Genomic DNA, 20,117 nt, shown 5'->3' on the forward strand with positions numbered 1-20,117 from the left:
TATTTATTTATTAATTACTCTCTAGGGTGGCGAATACTGGTACATCTTCCTCACTTGGCCAGAATTGTTTCGAGGAAAAAATTTTTTTCAGTTCAATTCTCCTACTGATATTTCAGTTTCTCGACATCTTCCTTCAGAAATTTTTTCTTAGAAATTCATCAATCCAGTGTTTTTTTCAAAGTACCGTTCCACAAGCAGTCCGAAAACTTCCTCTTAGTAAAAAAATGAAAAAAAACCGAATTTAATACTATACCATTTAATTCCACTAGAGATTGTGTCCTTTGACAGATACGCGTATTTCGACATCAACTGTAAGGACGTCTTCAGTGTCGTGTACTAAACTCGACTTAGTCACAAGTGTCGTGCAAGTCGAGACTAGTACAGGACACTGAAGACGGCCTTAGAATTGATGTCGAAATACGCGTATCTGTCAAATGACACGAACTCTAGTGGAATAAAATGGTATAGTACTTAATTTAGTTTTTCATTTACTTATAGGTATTCCTCGATAGCTATAGCTCGAAGATTAATTATTCCTCTAATAATTTTCCGTAGGATCTTTCCAGTGATATTGAAAGCATTAAATTACGAATTTTTATTGTGTTCTTCAAGTAATTCTCCCAAAAAAATCTGCTGCGATTTTTCATCAATTCCTCTAATAAACGTTCTTAACCTTCCTTGTGCATTGGGGTCATTTTTGGCCAATCAGCACGGTGAACGAGCTGTTACTTTGCAGAGAAAAGGGATATAAATCTTAAATTTTCTGACTTTTTCTAATTTCTGAAAACAAACATATTCATGCTAAAAGAAGCTTTAAGCGACCTCTAGGGGTGGCGCTACAAAAAAAGTAAACATTATGCATGAAGGGTCAAAAATGACTCTTTTGGCTCTATATGAAAGTTATGGAACTCTGGATTTTATGTGAGTATGGCCATTCTGGGCAGAGATTTCTCCAGAAATTCTTTCGGAAATTCCTCCAGGTATCCAAGATACAGCGATTTCTGCTGAGAGGCTTCAGAGATTCCTCCAGGAAGAACTTTCGTTTACTACCAGGTTTTCTAGACCGGTTGTTATAGGACTTTAGAGATGAAAGTATCTTTCCTCCAAGGGTTCCAGGAAGATCATTCCAGAAATTTTTCCTTCTGTATTCTCTAGCGATTTTTTCAGGAGTTTCTGCCCGAATTCCTCCTGAGCAGTGATTCCTCCATTGACTCCTCCAGTAATATCTTTATTGGTATTTCTCCAAGAATTCCTCAGAAAACTTTTTCGGGAATTATTACACAGAGATTCTTGTTTAAATTTCTTTGTATATTCGTTCTGGGCCTCCAAAAAATCGTACAGGGATTCTTCCAAGAACTCATCTAGAAATTCTAACATAGCATCTGCAGGGTTTCATTAAAAAAATAGGAATTCCTTCAGGCACTTCTCCGTTATTTTTCTGTAAATTCCTCTAAGAACTCCTTTTTTAAGAAGTTTTGTTTAAGTAATCTTAGCATAAGTTCCTGAAGGCATTCCTGGAGCAAGGAGTTTTCTTGGAGGAAACTCTAGAAAAAATCTAAAGTAATCCTTAGAGAAATCTCCGATTAAATTCCCACAAGAATCCCTGGAGAAATTCTTACAGATCTAGAGAAATTCCCAGAAAAAAAAATCCCTAGAGCGTCAAATATGCTTTTTGGCTACTCATTGTTTTATTTTTTCAACGGCTTTTTTATAATAAAGGCGGCATAGACGAAAAGCATATTTCATTAAAATATACAGTAGATTCTCTACCAGCGCATCTCTGGAACAACATCTAGATCTAGAGGAAACTATGTAGAGATTTTTCTGGCCCAATCTTTGGAGAAATGCTTGAAAAAAATCTGTAGGAATCCCTGGAGATATTTTCCTAGAGAAATCCCTGGAGGAGCCTCTGGAGAAACTTCAGTAGGAACCACTGAAGGATTATCTTTTCCTGGTGTTAACTGTGGGAGAATTCCTGGAAAATGTTCTTGAAGAATTTATTGAGGAATTCGTGAGCTGTAGAACACCTGGAGGAATTCCTGGTAGAACCCTTAGAGAAAAGATGATTCTAGTGTAGCTTCTGGAGGAATTTCTGAAGAAAGCCTTGAAGATATCTCTGTAAGAATGCTTGTAGAAATTTTCCTGGAGGAATTCTTGGAGAAGTCTCAATGAAATTTTCAAGAGGAATCTGTAAAAGAATACCGAAAGAAACCGTTTATTAAAATTGCAAACAAAATCTCCGAAGAAATTCCGGATAATTTCTGGTAAAATCTCTAGAGGAATCTTTTAAAAAATTTCAGGATTTCTTTAAGGAATCTCTAGAGGTTTCTTAAAGAAAATTCTGAAGCCCCATTTGAACTCGTCTCAAAATTCGCTGTCAAATGTTATAATTTGTCAGCGATAAAATATCATGTTACTTATAGATAAAACAACATGAATTATGCCATGTCGAATGATGCCTATTCCTTATATTATAATTTTGTTCTCATTTGACCGTAACGGAAATGGTATTCAAGCATTATAATTTTGTGTTTGGAAGGCCCTTAAAATCGTAAAAGCGCAGCTTCTCAGCAAATTCAAGCTAAGAGGCATGGGTTCGTATCTCACCGGTCGAGGGTCTTTTTGGATAAGAAATTTTCTCGGCTTACCAGAGCATGGCATATCTTCGTACCTGTTACCTGCAAAAATAGTCAATCATCAAATGAAGCAAACAATAAATAACTGTAAAAGTTCACACTACCGAAACCGATTCCGGAATACTCCGAGCAAATCCAGCAAAATCTAATTTTTGGTCCTCTTGATGATATTTGAAAATCAATGAAATTTTAACAGTCGTACAATATATGGTTATAAACTGCTAAAAAAGGTAGGTGCCATTGTCTTCTGCAACTTGTTCCATATGCCATTGTGCCCAGAATGACCATACTCACTTAAAATGTCTAGGGTTCCATTAAAGATTCCATAATTTCCATATAAAGCTAGAAGAACAAAAATCGGGTCCAAAATTGATTTTTAAGATCGTTTCAAAGTCATGGGTCATTTCTGACCCTTAATGCATAATGTGCAACCTTTTCCTAATGCATTAGGAAGGTTAAGGTTCATTCCATTGCCAAATAGCAACGCTTTGGACGGGTTGTCTCTAGAAGGAGCTAGTTAGTGTGCTTCAAATTTAGTGAAACATTTTTTCAAAGGTTATTATAGAAAATATTATGTATGTTTGTCTGTGGTTGAGCTTCTAGGACGATTTGCGGTGGATATTTTAAAGTTGATGTAAGTATAATTACAATTTTAGGATGAATTTTGAGCGAAATGTGTCGAAATAGTGATGTTTGAGTACCGTGTGAAATCGTGTAATATGTACTGAAATCCATTCAAGACATTTTCGTGGAATTTTAAAAAAAATTGCGACTGTGTGGCTTATGGACAGCTATGTTAAACAGAAAATCTTCATATCTCAGCTTTACTTTAGTGGAATTTACGGTAGAATTCGTGATTTTTCTGAGTTGTTTAAAAAAAAACTTATTATAAGGTTTTTTTAGAAGTTAAGCAACATTCTAGAAATTTATCCAGATTTTTTTACCTATGAATTACTTGTTCTGTATTGTAACAAATTTTAAAAGTTGTCATCAAATTTTTCTCTCTGCTTAACTTCGCAGGAATTTACAGAAGAATTTGTCATTAATTTTTGACAATGGGTAGCAGGTATGACCTGATAGGCTACTCATCTCATAGTAACGCTTTTGCGCTAGTTTCTATGCACGAAAAAGCGCTAAAAGGTAATGTGAAAAATATTTGTATGGCCAAATGCATCTAACGAAATAATTCCCCAAACTATTGTCGAAAAAATATTTGGTATCGGTTGTAATGATTATGACTATCACACCTACCAAATATTTTTTCGATTAATGCTTTTAATTACGAGAAATTTGAAGTTAAATGCCTTTCCCCATACAAAATGAAACGAGAAAACTTCTGCTGATCAACTGTTGGCAAGAACAAAGCAAGTAATCCATTACTGGAGTTATTTTTAGATTAGTGTCTCGGCTTTAGATTAATGTCTCGTGTTTCTGATATTTCAGAGATCCAACTCATTTGTACTTCCATGAGATGTTTCCATAATATGAAAACACTTATAAATAATTAAATTTAAAAAAATCCTTGTAATAAACTTTTACGATGTTGTTGGGCACGAAAAACAGTTGCTGGTTTTAGAAGTTGTCAAAATGCGTTGCATTGTTATTCAATGCACAGAATCCTCAACTAGACTTGTTTGATGTTTTAGCGATGCTGTATTTAGAAAGAATATACACATCTTAATGAGGAAAGAGTAAAGAAGGCATCGTGAAACGACAAAAAAAGTAGACTTGTTATTTCATTCACTATCGTTCTTCCTTGACCCCCCTTGGTTGCGTTACTGATGACCGTACAATTTTAAATACTCCGTAATAAACAAGTTTGGATGTAAAATAATTGAAAATGAAAATAAATATGTTTGCTATGTGAGAGCACTTCTCACGATCTGATAGTACACTTGAAAGTGTACTGGCATCCCTGCATCAGTTTATGGTTGGAGTTGCATGCAAGTTTCTTTACACTGAATGAAGAATGGTGAATGATTTGGGATGAGTTTTAAATTTAGAACGTTCATTGAATTATTATATAGGGTATTGGAATATTAAAAACGACTGCTTATCTCCATTTCAGCTCGCTGTTTTCATTGGTCCCATTCTGGCGGTGCTCTTCTCCGTGTTCGGCTTCTGCACCCGATACGTGGACATCACCCCGCTATTCCAGTGGATGTGGCACATCAGCTACTACCGGGCTAGCTTCCACGGTATCCTCAACTCGGTGTACGGAATGAATCGCGATGACCTGTTCTGCCCGGAAACGCAGATCTACTGTCACTTCAAGAACCCGGTCCTGTTCCAGAAGGACATGGACATCGAGCACGTGGATATGGAGAAGAACTTCATCCTGATCGTGTCGATTGTGATAACGATGTACATCGGGACGCTGTTTGTACTTTGGTACAAGCTGAACAAGCGATAGTAATAGGTGTTACATTAGGTCCTAAGTTAAGGCTCAATTACCATCCGGGTAGTATGTAAATAGATAGTACGCAAAGCTCGTCTGGTACGATGATGATAACGTGCAATGAGGGGTCACTTGGTTTTCTAGCATCTTATCAACCGTTTTGGGTTCTTAGTAACAAAACGTGATCGACCTTCGACCTCTCGTGGCGGGAATCCCCATTCTCAGCTGTCCAACGATCTTGCCATTAGTCGACCATTGAATCCATTCCCAGTTAGGCCAGCAAGAGTCTCTTCGTTTCCTTCAAATTAACCCCACCCAATTCGGCAAGATACGCACGAGCAAGCCAATTTGAATGAAAGTGTTAAGCAATCGTCTGTGATTACGTGATAGCCCATATACCCTTACGTTATAAAAGTAACCGTATTATACCTTATTTTTAGCTACTTATACCAAATCAAAATCTCAAGTTGAACAGAAGACAAAAAAAATCGCACCTAGGTAATCTCTCTTACACCGTACTGGAGTCAAGCGTTATTTATTTGACCAAGCAATCGAATCTGGCACTGTATGTACCTCTGTAGCAATGGAAAGTAAAAATTCAGCGATAAGAAACTGACCGGCCCAGATACCTAAGTACGTACGGCGTACGTAGAGGAAAGAAAGCCCCAGGGGAACCCTTGAACTTGTCGAAACGTAAGGCGATTATCAAATTTTCGGGGAGTCATAGTAACGTGAACGCGATTTACCAGCTGGTTCGGGTTATCATTATAAATTTTTTAGCTCTGTGCGAGTAACTTATTTTCCTGTGGGAGCACCAACACTTTGGCAAGTTGCCCGAGCCGTCGCCTATCCTGTGTCTCACTTTTACAGCCATTTGCACCTGGCGAACCTAAATGAAAAGTATCCACTTGCTGATGGTAGCGCGTGATTGAGTGATTGGGTGATTAGGATTATCGACGATAGGAGGAATGCTTTCATAAGCGCTGCACGACTTAGCCCCCGGGTTGTTGAGAAGTGAAGTATGGTTTGGCGAACTGTTGAGAAGGCTCTGTGCACTTGTCACAATGAAATGACGAATTAGGGTGATCGACCTTGAACGGTGGTGACCGAAGCCGAGCGGAAGCATGAAGTTGGGATTTTCGTCGTTATCTAGCAAATAATGCGTCCAAAGGTGAACCAGACTAACGATGCGTAAGTTGGGATTGTCAAACGGCAAGGTTTTAGACACACGTGGAATAGGGCTTTACTGGAATCTATTCTTCATCGTGTTTTGGTTTTGACTTGTAATGGATAAATAAGCTGAACTCATGTAGTTGTACTGGTGTGTTAATGTTACATCAAACTAAAAAAAACGCCTTTGTCAATATAATTTTCACCAGATTATATATGGCATATCATGAAGCGTTTTCTGAGCCATGACATTATTATTCGTTTCGTCCATAAAGTTTTTCATTCAATCCTGAGATGAAACCTTTGTTTTGTTCTTGAATTGAATTCGGCAAATAAGTATTTCACTTCAGACCACACCACTTTGAAGAATAATTTTACTTATTCAAGAATGTTTTCAGCACATCCTAAGTAGAGACGAGTGATCACTCATGAATCATTCAATAAGTGGACTCTCAGAATAGAGTAAACGAATTACAGCTCATCATTTTTAAGAGGGTCATTATGCATGAATTCATGCGTTGCAGTTGAGTTGATTGTGCTTATCATCGCCCATTTTAAATTGTTAAGCATCTTTGAAACAAGCCTTTAGTTGGAGTTGCACAAAACATGTGTGGAAATTGAATATATTTCTTTGTTTGTGACATTACGTTCTAACAGAGACAATACCTGCTTATCTGCTTAGTGTTCTTTTGAGCAATTCCATAGTTATCAGCTGAGAGCTTTCTTGGTCATTTGACCATTTTTGCATGCGTATATTCTGTCACAAGTATTACGATACTCTATGCCCCTCCTATACGCTAAAATATCCTCGACCGGCAGGATTTGATTGCTGATTAGCTGCGCGTTTACCATTACAGCTATCTGGGGCCTTGATATTATTTTCATTATTTTTTGGCTCTATATCAATTAACTTGATAAAACCTCGCCAACAATATTTCGTCAATTCACTCGGTTCATGGCTTCCTCTTTCGACTGTGACCTACGCTCTCCAGGTACTGATGCTTGTTGCGCCCCACGCCTTCTTGTTCCGATCAAGTTCGAAGTGAGCATCGAATTTATGACCGGCATTTCTGCAGCATACCCTGCTCAGCGTATCCTTCTAGTTTTGACCACCTTCAGGATACTGGGTTCGCCATAGAGCTGGGTGAGCTCGTGGTTTATTCTTCGCCACCACATACCGTTCTCCTGCACGCCGCTGTAGATCGTCCCCTTGCACTCGGCTTTCCCCCCAAGTACTTGCAAGTTCCCTTCGAGCGTAGTCCACGGTTCATGCCAGTAGAGGACTAGCGACTTTATAAGCTTTTTGTATATCGTGCATATGGTGAATGGGTGAATATGTTTTGACCGCAGATTCTTCTGGAGCCCATAGCAGGCACGACTTGCACAGATGATGCGCCTTCGTATTTCACGACTAACATTGTTGTCAACCGTCAACAAGGAACCGAGGTAGACGAACTCATCCACCACCTCGAAAGTATCCCCGTCTATCGAGAAATTGCTTCCTAGTCGTGCCCTGTCGCGCTCATTTCCGCTCACCAGCATGTACTGAGCAAATCTGCCGTAGTTTCAAATTTTCTTCCAAAAATATCCAGGAAGTCCGTGAAGCAAACAAATTGTCCAGGTGTAGTGGAAATGCAGCCTCTGCATGACTCTTTCAAGCACAACATTGAACAGCAGGCACCAAAGTCCACCGTCCTATTGTATTCCCCGGAGAGATTCGAACGAACTGGAGTGTTCGCTCAAGATCTTAACGCAGTTTTGCACACCGCCCACCGTTGCTTTAATGAAATCGATGAAAAGGTGCGTTTGGACCTGGGGTTCACGACATTTTTTTAGGATTTGCCGTACAGTAAAGATCTGGTCCGTTGTCGAGCGGCCGTCGATGAAAGCTGCTTGATAATTTCCCAAGAACCCGTTTGCTATAGGTGATGGAAGATTATCTGGGATAGCACTTTGTAGGCGGCATTTAGGATTGTGATTGCACGATAATTTTCACACTCCAGTTTGTCGCCATTTTTGAAGATAGGACATATAACGCCTTGCTTCCACTACTCCGATACCTGATCCTTCTCCCAGATTTCGACTATCAGCCGATGCAGACATGTGATTGACCTTTCCGGAACCATCTTGATGAGTCCAGCTCCGATACCATCCTTGTGTCCTTGTTCTTGAGCTGTTAAATGGCATCCTTAACTTCCCACATCCACTGTCCGATGTGCTGACGTAGTCATCACCTTCGCAGTTCTGACCCTCTGTATGTGTTCTCAGTGTCATTACAGGTCGTAGTACTGCTTCCACATTTCGATCATCTCGTGTCCGTCCAACAAGATGCTCTCATCCTTATCCCGGCACATCTCAGCTCGTGGCATGAAGCCTTTGCAGGACACGTTGAGCTTCTGATAGAACTTGCACCTCCGGGAATAGGCGGATTTTAGATTTCCGCTTTAGTTTGTATCGTTTTAGGTTTTGCAGCATTGCCGCCCGCGCTGCATTTTTCTCCTCCAAAACATCCTGGCACTCCTCATTGAAGCAATCCTTTCTTGAAATTTGTTCCACGTTTCCGATAGTGCTTTCGGCAACATCGTTAATGGTTTCTTTGACTGTTCTCATCGAGTTTGCTCTCGTCCAGCAACGCTGCCTATAGATGCTGCGCGTACGCATTGGCGACGTCTGGTTGTTTCAATCGCGTTAGATTGTACCGAGGTGAGCGACGGTACCGTACATCGTTAATGACGGATAGTCTTGGGCGTTGTTTCACCATTAACATGTAGGTACACGAAGAAAAGTCTTGAAAGATTGACGATAGGGGCGATCCATTAATTACGTAAGACAATTTTCGGGGTTTTTCAACCCCCCCTCCCCCCATTGTAAGATTTTTTGTATAAAAATTAAAAATAAATTGTATGGCGCGTAAGAAATCTCAAACCCCCCCTCCCCCCATAAACCCTTACATAATTAATGGACCGCCCCTTACTTATTCGATGATTGTTTTAGCATGCCTGGATACAATCGTTACAAACATATTGTCGGTACTTATAAACTGACAGTATGGTTTGCCCAATCGCTTTTTCTTTTGTTTCTGTCTTCCATCACATGAATATTTCAATTATATTATTGTTGAAGCAGCTTTCCGCACATTATTACCTTGAAACGTTGTGAGCTGTACCGCAAAAAACCACTGTTTAACAACAAGCCATGTTGGAGTAGATGTAACACGGAGAAGCGAAACAACTCAAATGAGAGATAAAAAGAACTCAAAATGGAGTACTTCTCTAACACTCCCTGTTTGGCTATTATTTTGCTCTGACTTTTGAATACTTTCAACCCAATCTTCAAGTATATTCAGAACTACTAAATTTTGAATTATTTGCAAGTTGACGTTTTATTTTAATTTTGTTTTACTTCCCATGCTAAGTAAGTACTCAAAATCAAGTGTTCATCCGAGACTCATTTTTGGATGAAAATTTTAATCGAACGCCATATTCGTATCTGATACTGTGTTGTTACGGACTTGGACGCTATTTGAATGAAAATGTTTTGCGGGTAAGTTGAAAAACATTATTTCCAATAATTTCATAACAATTTTGTAATATCTGTATTCCAGAGATTCAAAAAAATCCGGATTCAGGCCAAACATCCAAATTTATCGAAAGGAGGGACCTTCCGGGAACAAACATTGGAACCGACACTCAGTTTTACTATGGATTTTAATCAAATCGGCAAGTTTTGAACATTAATTTATGTGCCTAATAAATTGTCTGAGCTCTATACTTTTCCACATAACAGAATCCTGCCAAGTAGGACGTCGACGAAACCTCTGACGGGAAGCGGACGAAATAATTTGAATTTACTCGTTACATTAACAGTGTTATGCTTTATGTATTTTTTTTATAACTGAGAATAAATAAAATAAACGTTATTATTATGTGTTACATCGAAATCAAAGAGAACAGCTAGTTATTTAATGAGAAATAACCCCTAGTATAACACTCAAGTTTGGGTACTTTTAATCCAATAGCAACTAGTTGCAAATCAGTTAAAATCACTCAAACGGTAGTTTTTCCGGAATGACGTGAAATTAAATACCTTGCAAATAACTCAATTTTGAATCATTCCACTTAGCTGTCAAGTTGAGTGAAAAAGACTCATTTTTGAGTTGTTTCGCCTCTCCGTGAAGATAATGCGCTCTCACTCTCAAGATAGTGGTTTGTATTCCTGCTCCCATATTTATTTACATTTTGTCAATGTCGATAAAGAAGATCCGTGCTTGTTTTGACAACACAACATTAACAATAAAACCAGTGTCATGATTGTATATGAATATTGAGTCAATCATATCTATGGTTGATTCAATTATTTTGTGTAGTTGAACCAATCATAACAAATAGTTAAACCAACCATACATATTGGTGAATCAATTTGAATTAATGGTTGACTGAAATTCAATGTAGAATATGGTTGATCTACCAGCCAATATGATTGACTGAATAATTCTTTTTTCTCCGTGTAGTGGCCGGAATCAATGCTAGCGCTACGATAAGTTCTGACGTCGGCAATGTCGGAGAAGTGCCGTTCATCGATCAGTACCCTACACTGAGGCAAAAAAACTTAATAATTTCTTAAGGAATAATTATGATTTGACGCCACAACGATTATTGTTGAAATTCTTAAGTTTAACTTATGATTTTGGCGAAGAATTTCATTACTAAATTTCATAAGTCAATCAATGAAAATCAGAAATAAGCGCAATGATAATTGCTTATTTAAAATTATCAATCAATAATTATGATCGCCTTTTATATCAGGCAAGCTCAAAAATTGACATGTATTGATAACATGTGTTTTGTATCCGATTAACCTGTACCCAACATCGAAAGCGGAGTAGTTCTTTTAGCGATTGCTATGAAAATTATTTCATGTAATGGTTCATAAATTATTCAAAGCTCTCACTTATGAAACTTATGAAACCGTTTTTGAAATGGTTAAGCGTTCAATGAAACCATAATTTGGCTGGTTCATAAGTAATAATTTATGGAAAACCTAAGTGTTTTTGCCTCAGTGTAGACATATCTATTTAAAAAAAAACCCTGGATCTATGTGAACTATCGATCAAAACAATCATTTCTTTAGGAACAATAGAAAAAAGTGTCCAACTCTAGTTTTTATTCCATAATTGAATACAACAATCGAAGTTGCTCAAGATTCAATTGTCTCAGCACAAATCGAAAGCTCGAAATTTTAATTTAAGCTGGTTCCATCGGTTCGCAACGGATCTCTCGAAAATTCAGCCAGAAATTTGATATGAAACTCAATAGATTGCAGTAAAGAATCTTGCTAGTTGAGCTACTAGAATTGATTTGAGCTATCTTCGAATAATTCAATCCAGGAATTTTGCGTAGATTTCATCATGGAATCTCTGCAGGGATTGATTCCTCCAAAAAATGTGGCAGAAAGAACACCAAGGATTTTTTAACGTCGGTCGTCGTCATGAAAACCCCCTTTTTTCGAAAAACAAAGTGAAAAACGACTTTGTATTTTTCGAAGTTCCATGACCATACGAATTTTTTTAACATCGGTTTTACCTTCCCAGACAACCAGCAGTCGCATAACGGTTTACGTGAATGTAGAATCCTGATTATTTCGGCGTCCGCCCTTTTACACTCGTCGACCGGTAAACTTATATGCACGAAGACGTATGGGGATTGGCATCCACTCTTGCCAAAGGTTCAAACTCAACTGCCGCTCAAAAGTCTTCACCTCAAGTAGCATGTATCTCCCTCCTCCTCTTCTAGCTTACCAGCAATAACCAGGGGTGCACTCTCGGATGGAAGGGCATCAATTCAAGGGTAGAATTAGAAGATAAAGATTAAAAGTCGATCCAAATTTGATTTGTTTTATTTCTGGACTCTACAGTGAAAAGTCGTTTATTTATACACATTGCATCATACCCGCACTACATGGTGGGTGAAATCATTTGATCGATGAGTTTCCTCGCATTAAACGCTATTTTATGAGTTCATATGTACAATTCATTTCGTCCCGTATATTACTTTGCACAAATCGGATCGGATCAATCCGTAGCAGCTGTCAAATATTTTTTGTTATGATAAATCAAGTCGTATAAGAGTACAGATTAGTTCGTAATAAAATCTGCACACTCGCATTGCATGCTATTTTTCATCATATAATATATGTACGTATATCGCCTCCACTTTTGTACGCATAAGGCCTTTTCGCAGCATCTTATACGTGAAACTTTGCACATATAAGCATCGCATAACGCAAAATGTGATTTCGTTATATGTGCATTCTGGTTGTCTGGGTGGGCTACTGGGTGTTTAGTGTTGTCCGTTGCCTAATGTTGGTGATCGTTCAGTCTGTGCAGCCTTATGTGCTGAAGACGGTGTATATTGTCTAATTTGATAGATTATTTTGTTTTTGGTATTTTATAATTTTGATTTACAAAACCATTGTGTACACTCTTAGAAAGAATATTCAAAAGAAATTTTGAAGAAACTGGCTAGCAAACTCACTAAGAACACATCCAAGCAATGCTTGAGACATAATTTTAGCGAAAAATTCCTCCGCCAATTTTTCTGTAGTTCTACCAAAAAAAAAAAACGCAAATATTTTCTTTAAGTAGTTTTATTTTACCCTTTTGATTTACTGGATTATTTTCGATACCTACACACTTAAATTATTTTACGGATTCCTGTGATATTTCAACAGCTGAACAGTTCGGTAAAATAAATTAACGGAGTACGGTAATTAAATTCCGACGAAATTACTGTTTTTTTTCACTGAACTGTTCAGCTGTTGAGATTACGGTGAAATTCTCCGTAAGAGCTTAGCGTGTATAATAGGATTTTAAGTGTAAATGTATTTGAAGGAATCTATTTATAATTTCATTGATGTGTTTATGTGATTACTCTTTAACGAATACCTAGTCGAATCATTGATTAAAGCTATGCTTGATAAATGAAGTATATGGAGAAATATTTGCTCAAATGCCTAGTAAGTAAAGCCTTGCGTTTATGAATGCAATTCCAATCTGGAATTGTGCGATCCAATAAATGGAACCGTTGCTGAGACAAGGTTTTCATTGTTAAGGTAAAGGATTTTGAAATCGTGTTAAAATTTCAAAACAAAAACACATTTCAACCAGACTTGTAGCCTAGTTGATATCTTCCCCTTCTTAAACGCAAAGAGATTAATGCCACTCTCGTCTCCATCTGTAACTTGCTTCTATCCGTCAAATTTTACAGCTCAGATGATTTCATTTAAGGGGCCTTCCTTAGCCGAGTGGTTAGAGTCTGCGGCTACAAAGCAAAGCCGTGCTGAAGGTATCTGGGTTCGATTCCCGGTCGGTCCAGGATCTTTTCGTAACGGAAATTTTCTTGACTTCCCTGGGTATGAACAAGTACACGAGTTGTAAGAATTTCGACAGCATTTTCAGAGTCAGGAGACCCAAATTTAGTAGATAGGGACATTTTTTATTCTTAACCCAGCTTTGTTATATGGTGATTAATTTCGCCCCAGTGTTTCATTTCCACTGTTTGATGTCATTTCCAATGTTTGGTGTTTAAACTAATTTTATGAAATGTTAAATATTTTTTCATAAATAATAGATTATATGAACTGATAAATATCAATGAAGTAGATGAAAAAAGCCGAGTCTAGTACACGACACTGAAGACGGCCTTACAGTTGATGTTGAAATACGCGTATCTGTCGAAGGATACAAACTCTAGTGGAATTTAATGGTATAGTACTAAATTCGGTTTTTTCATCTACTTAGAGATATTATACTAAACAGCTCGAAGATTTATTATCATCAATGAAGTACTGATTCTGTCAAAATTCATTTGACAATACAGTAGTTTGTCGATTATATCACGGACCCAAAAAATTTTGGCGTGATATATCGAAGCGTGATATAATGAAAATGTATTTTTCTGCCATATAATTTTCATCAAAATTTTAGCTTTGTACTGCAGAAATAGAGCGAATGAAATGAAAATGACGTGAGACATTGACCAAATGAATAAATGTTGGTTGTTTGGGATTGTTTTTCAATGAAAAATGTATGAATTTCCTTCAATTATTGTGGCGTGATAAAATCGAACACAAAACCGTGCTTAAATCGAGAGTGATATAATGAAGCGTTATTAAAACGAGTAGTGAAAAAATCGAGATACTACTGCATTTGAATTCCAAATGATATTATCAAAAAGTTGAAAAATAGTGATCACATTACGGTACCCACAATAGCCTGGGACACAGTTATATGAACAATTTAGATTCTCGCTCCAGTCATTTTTTCGGATTGCATTTGGGTCCCATAATAACTGTGCAAAATTCCAGCTCGATCGGTGAAACTATATTCAAGCGCCAGCCGTTCAAAATTTGTATGGGATTTACTATGGGAAAACTTATGTTTGCAAAGAAAAATAGCCAGAGGTCACCCATTGTCCTCTTTAAAAATTCTGAACACAGATCTAGATAGGTATTTCTACGATGAACAACATTGGCCAACATCGCAAAGCAATCCGATGCTTGTGAAAAAAGTTATTAATCATATACTCTTTGGAGATTTTGACCAATTTTGTAATTATGTATTGTTATATTTTTACGTGTTAATCAACGTCGCTTTGCTAATAGGTTTCAATTGAATAACTTTTTCCACAAGTGTTGGATTGTTTCGCGGTCTTCGGCATATTCTTCATTGTCCCCCACTAACACACAATCTGACACATTGTAACCTCAATTTACGAACTAGATGCACTCGTAAATTTAATCAGTTCGCAAAACCAGAGGGTTTGGTTCGTAAAATGAGGAGTTGTTTTCTGGAATCTGCTTTCATTCATTTGAATAATTTAAAAAAATCGTGTTTTTCAGTATGGTAAGCATATCATTGATATACAGTAATTTCTCGATTATATCACGGATCTAAAAAAAATTGGCGTGATATACCGGAGCGTGATAAAATGAAAATGTATTTTTTTGCTATATCATTTTCAACAAATTTTGAGATTTAAGTTGCAGAAATAGAGTGAATAAAATAAAAAGCACGTGGGAGATGGGTTAAATAGATATATGATAATTGTTTAGGGGTATTCTTCAATGTTAAATATATGAACTACCTACAATTATTATGGCGTGATAAAATCGAGCATAAAACCGTGCCAAAATCGAGAGTGATATCCATAAACGAGCCGTGATAAAATCGAGAAACTACTGTAAATAAAACTTAATCAAGATAAAATGTATGCAAGCTAAGGTCTTCCAAAAATTTCTTGGAGTTCAGGTTGAGATCTATTCAATATGTTTAGTACAAGAACATTTCGTTTTTTCGATCACTAGATTATTGCTATAAATGAAAAATCATTTGCTTCGTAATGATCTCCGTTGTGGAAACTTATTGCAAACAATAGGTGTTCTAGTGGGCTTCGTGGCCTTGCGGTTAGCGGCGTCAGTCGTCTAGGCGTATTGTGCCATGAAGTGTGGGTTCGATTCCCGCTCCAGTCGGTGGAAACTTTTCGTCAAACGAAAAATTCATCGCTGGTCTACTGGGTGTTTCGTGTTGTCCGTTGCCTAATGTTAGTAATCGTTCAGTCTGTGCAGCCAATGTGCTGAAGACGGTGTAAATTGTCTTTTTTTTAGTTCATCCAAAAATTTCCTGGAGTTAACACTTCCAATCTACTGGAGTAATGAGCAATCATTACATGGTTTTTCATTATGGTTGAGACGCCATATATATAAACTGAGTATTTTATGTATAAGTACCAATGTTCTTGGTCCTCAATGGACTCCATAGAATATAAGCCAAAGATCTACAAGCGTAAGCAATTGTATATTGATAGTTTTCAATAATAGCATAGACTTTTGACCTTTTATTTAATTAAACGAGAGTATTTCATTGATTTATATGGATGTTTTTGATCCTCAAAGGTTTCCTCGAATATAGGCCATAAGATCTTGTTCGGCTTCCAGTTGTCTATTGATAGTTTTTAGTTATAAAACAGCTAAACCATTCACATGAGTAAACGGAGTATTGTTTTGATTCATACCGATGATCTTGATTGTACAAGTCGGGTTTTATTTATGGTACAGTTTTGAAACTCTACGTTTAACTAAACTAAGAGTGCCCGTTGAACTCAAACATTCGTAGGGGGAGATCCCCCAGTACCGGACACTTAAGCCAATAAATTCATAATTCGAAAAATATTGTTTTTATGGGCTCGTGTTTCCCATTTATGATAAATATTATCATTTTTATAGTGTACAAAAATAAAATTGAAAATATAAATATGTATTTTGACATTGCATTTTGAAAATGTATTTCAGTACCAAATTGATCGATCTTGAAAGGTGGCACCCAATACCGGACACGGTCTGGAAATGCCTCGAATGCTGTAAATTTGAACATCATTGAATGTGTACACTATAGGAATAGTTTATAATTACCAATTCAATGCATTTGCAACATTTACAAGAATAATTTGAGTTTTTCTTAGTTTGCAAGATGCCTATAAAAACCTCTTCCATATATGATGAAAAATAGCACATTTTACGATGTTGTTCTGAATGTTCATTCTTTTTAATTTTATTGCAATTTTGATACCATGATCAACGGAACCCATGAAAAATGAAAGTATTATGAGACACTGACGCAATAATTACAAAGATATCATATAACAAATCAAGCTGTCCGAATCTGAGGGACAGGGGGTGCTTAACGAAAATTGTAATTTGTCCATGTTTAGTTCAATTATGGTACAAAATACATTCATACTATCAAATTAGGATTATGTTCGATCATGCTTGCGTGATCCAAAGTATTTTTTCATATTTAAAATAATTACTAAATAGGCTCAAAATTAAGAGAATACGTCAAATATTTAAACATTTTCAAACTTTTCTACTTTTTTAAAAAGGCATGCATATTTCAAGGATGTGTTATTCTACGCAAACATTAGTCTACATAATAGCTTTCTTTTCTACTAATACACCATCATGATTGGACCACAATTTCTCAATGTTTCGACTTTGTCCGGTATTGGGTGCTGTCCGGCACTGGGGGATCTCCCCCTACAGCTTTATAATATGAATATTCTGGATGTGTACTGCTTATGAAACTAAAAGTTATCATCCTGGTAGATCTTGTTGATCTTAAGGTATATCTTTTCGCAGTTAAATCAGTTAAAAGTTTTTGAATTTCATGACTTAGTTAGTACAGTTAGGTCTCCTATTAGATACTATCACCCACTTTACGCCCATTGCATTTGCTCAGCTGTCATTTAATCGGTTTTGGTAAAACTCAACATTTAATAAGCTCATAGTATGTGCCAGCTTCTAACAAAAAACAAGTTCATACTACTAAAATCGGCTGAGAAATTGCCGTGGGAGGAAAGTGGGTAGATGTGATTTTAAAGTCCTATATTCCAGGAAGTTCTTGTATAGCTCAGAGCATCACTTTAAAACGATACTACAATACATCATCAAAAGCAACAAATTGCTGAACTTCTATGCATATGCAAAGATTATCAAAGCTTCATAGATAACCCTTTGAGACCCGGAGAATATACTCCAGAGTATTCTGAAGTTTAGGACTGGTATGGCTCATAATATTATTTCATATTTCATAGATTAAACACGTCTCAAGCAAACTACATAGCAAAAGTTATAAATATTTCCTCGAACTTATCATTTCAATACAATATTTTCCATTTTATCGTATTGACTCAATCTACGTATTTCGTAAAAATTTACGTATATTAAATTAACGTAAAAAAGTCTTCGTAAATTGAGGTTTTAGTATAATGCCCTTTAGATCCAGACACACATTAACAGCTGATCTGGTGTAGTAGTCAACGAAACTCATGCAAATGTTCATTTTTTAAAATGAAACGAATGAATAAAGTCTTATTTTTGATTTTAAAATATTTTGTTTCAACAAACGCATAATAAAAACGCGAAAAAGCCACTGTCATCACTGTTAGGCGAGAACAATAATAAATAAAAAAAAATGATGTTGATTTCAGGTAGAAAATAAGTCATTATTACCGAAACATCTCTTTGCTCCGTATAAAACAACTCTAAACACGACCCATCCGAACCTTCCCAGAATTGAGAGTGCGCATGCAATTCTTTGAACATGTTTGCCAACAGCGCTGAAATCAATCGAAATTTGCAGAATCAGGTGACTTTAATGATGCCTAATAATGGGTTGAGCTCCAGAGCTGACGAAAACATATCAGCAATATCTAATTAAGATGCACGAATCTTATACATGCAACAAAGCATGGCCATAACATATTATAAAGCACATTTCCATCCTTTTTTTATCCTTTTCTTCGTCGTCGCTTACATGAACACCAACTGGACAAGATCGCGTGCTTTGCTACTTTGTACATTTGTGGTCAACTCGAACAGTAAGTATCTGTTTGTCTGCCCCGCTAAGCTTTTGTAGTTCTCTTTGTTACTGCTAACCGGTGGCATTTAAACGACTAAATCACCGCTTGAGACAAAAGCAAAAGTCACATGCTCAATGCTGCATACGGGATAAGTTCCTCCTTTGTCCTGCGGCTCATAACGGCCATCGACGGCTTCGTCTACTGAATGGGCGAGCGCAAACTTTTCCGTCCACTTCGGGTGGGATTTAAAGCCACTGGGAGGTCGATAACACATGATCCGATCCACCCACCATGACCGCACTCACTCACCCACTTCAGTTCATAATGCGAGAAAGCACCGTAAATTGATATTTTGAGTGCGTCTTATGAATGATTCATACCTTGCATCCATATGGATGGATGCATGGCAGCATGATTGGCCCTCTGCACGCGCCACTGACTGACTGCATGCATTTTCATTAGCAACGGAATTGAGCTGCGTGGGGTACTCAGATATGATTGCATGCGTTCTCTCAAACCACACAGCTGTTGACTTCATGAATGCTGTGAGATTGGGTGTGATCTGATCGAGAGTTTCATGCTTTCTTACGATCAATCACCCTTCAAGTTTCAAAGGCTCTCTTTACCAGGATATTCTGGTGAAAATTCCGGAGAAACTCTTGGAAGAACTCGTGCAATCCATGGAGGAACTTTTGGAGGAATTCCTAAAGGAACTCGGGGAGCAACATCTGGAGTAATTTTTGAAGGATCTCCTGGAGGATTCCTGGAGTAATCCCGGGAGAAACTCCTAGAGGAATTATTGGAGGGACTCGTAGAGGTTTTACTGAAGGAACTCCTGGATGAATTCCAGGAGATATTGCTGGAGGGATTCCCGAAGGAGCTTTGGAAGATTCCTGCAGGAAATTCTGAAGGAATTCCTGTAGGATCTTCTGAAGGAATTCCTTAACTCAAGAGCGGTCGCGCATTCAGGCATCTCCAGCACCACCTCGCTCGTGTTGTGTGTGAAAAGCGACCTTTCCTCAGGGTGCGTGTACTCAGTACACGCATGCGACCGATCTTGGGTTAAGGAACTCCTGGAGGTATTAGTGAAGAAAATCTTGGAGGAATTCTAGAAGGAAACCCTGGAGAAAATCTTGAAAGATCTCTTGTAGGAACTTCTGAATGAACTCTTAAAGGAATTCCTAAAGACACTCCTGGAGGATTTGCCTGAAGAAACTCCTAAGGATTTCGTGAAAGATCTCCTAGAGGAATTTCTTGGATGAATTCTTGAAAACACTCATAGAAGAATTTCTAAAAAAACTCCTGGAAGAATCCCTTAGAAACTCCTGGAGGAAATCTTGGAGTAATTCCTGGAGGAACTCCTAGAGGATTTTTCTGAAGGAACGATTTCCTGATTACTAGAGGAATTACTGGAGGAGCTCTTGGAGGAATTCATGTAGGCACTCCTGGAAGAATTCCTGATAGAACTTTTTAAGGAATTTCTTCAAGAAGATACTG

General features: G+C 37.4%; 1 protein-coding gene across 7 annotated transcripts in view; it reads left to right on the top strand.

Moving 5' to 3' along the window:
* The window catches only part of LOC5570859 (ATP-binding cassette sub-family G member 1), a 129,623-nt gene extending 123,977 nt beyond the window's left edge, over positions 1–5,646 (top strand). For all 7 annotated transcript variants that reach the window (XM_021848098.1, XM_021848092.1, XM_021848096.1 and 4 more), the window contains exon 11: positions 4,705–5,646. In XM_021848098.1, coding sequence (XP_021703790.1) covers positions 4,705–5,049 — 345 coding nt within the window. In that variant the 3' untranslated portion in view covers positions 5,050–5,646. The remainder of the gene's footprint in view (positions 1–4,704) is intronic.
* The last annotated feature ends 14,471 nt before the right edge of the window (positions 5,647–20,117 follow it).

Source organism: Aedes aegypti, chromosome 2 (assembly GCF_002204515.2).
Source record: "Aedes aegypti strain LVP_AGWG chromosome 2, AaegL5.0 Primary Assembly, whole genome shotgun sequence".
NCBI lineage: Eukaryota > Metazoa > Arthropoda > Insecta > Diptera > Culicidae > Aedes > Aedes aegypti.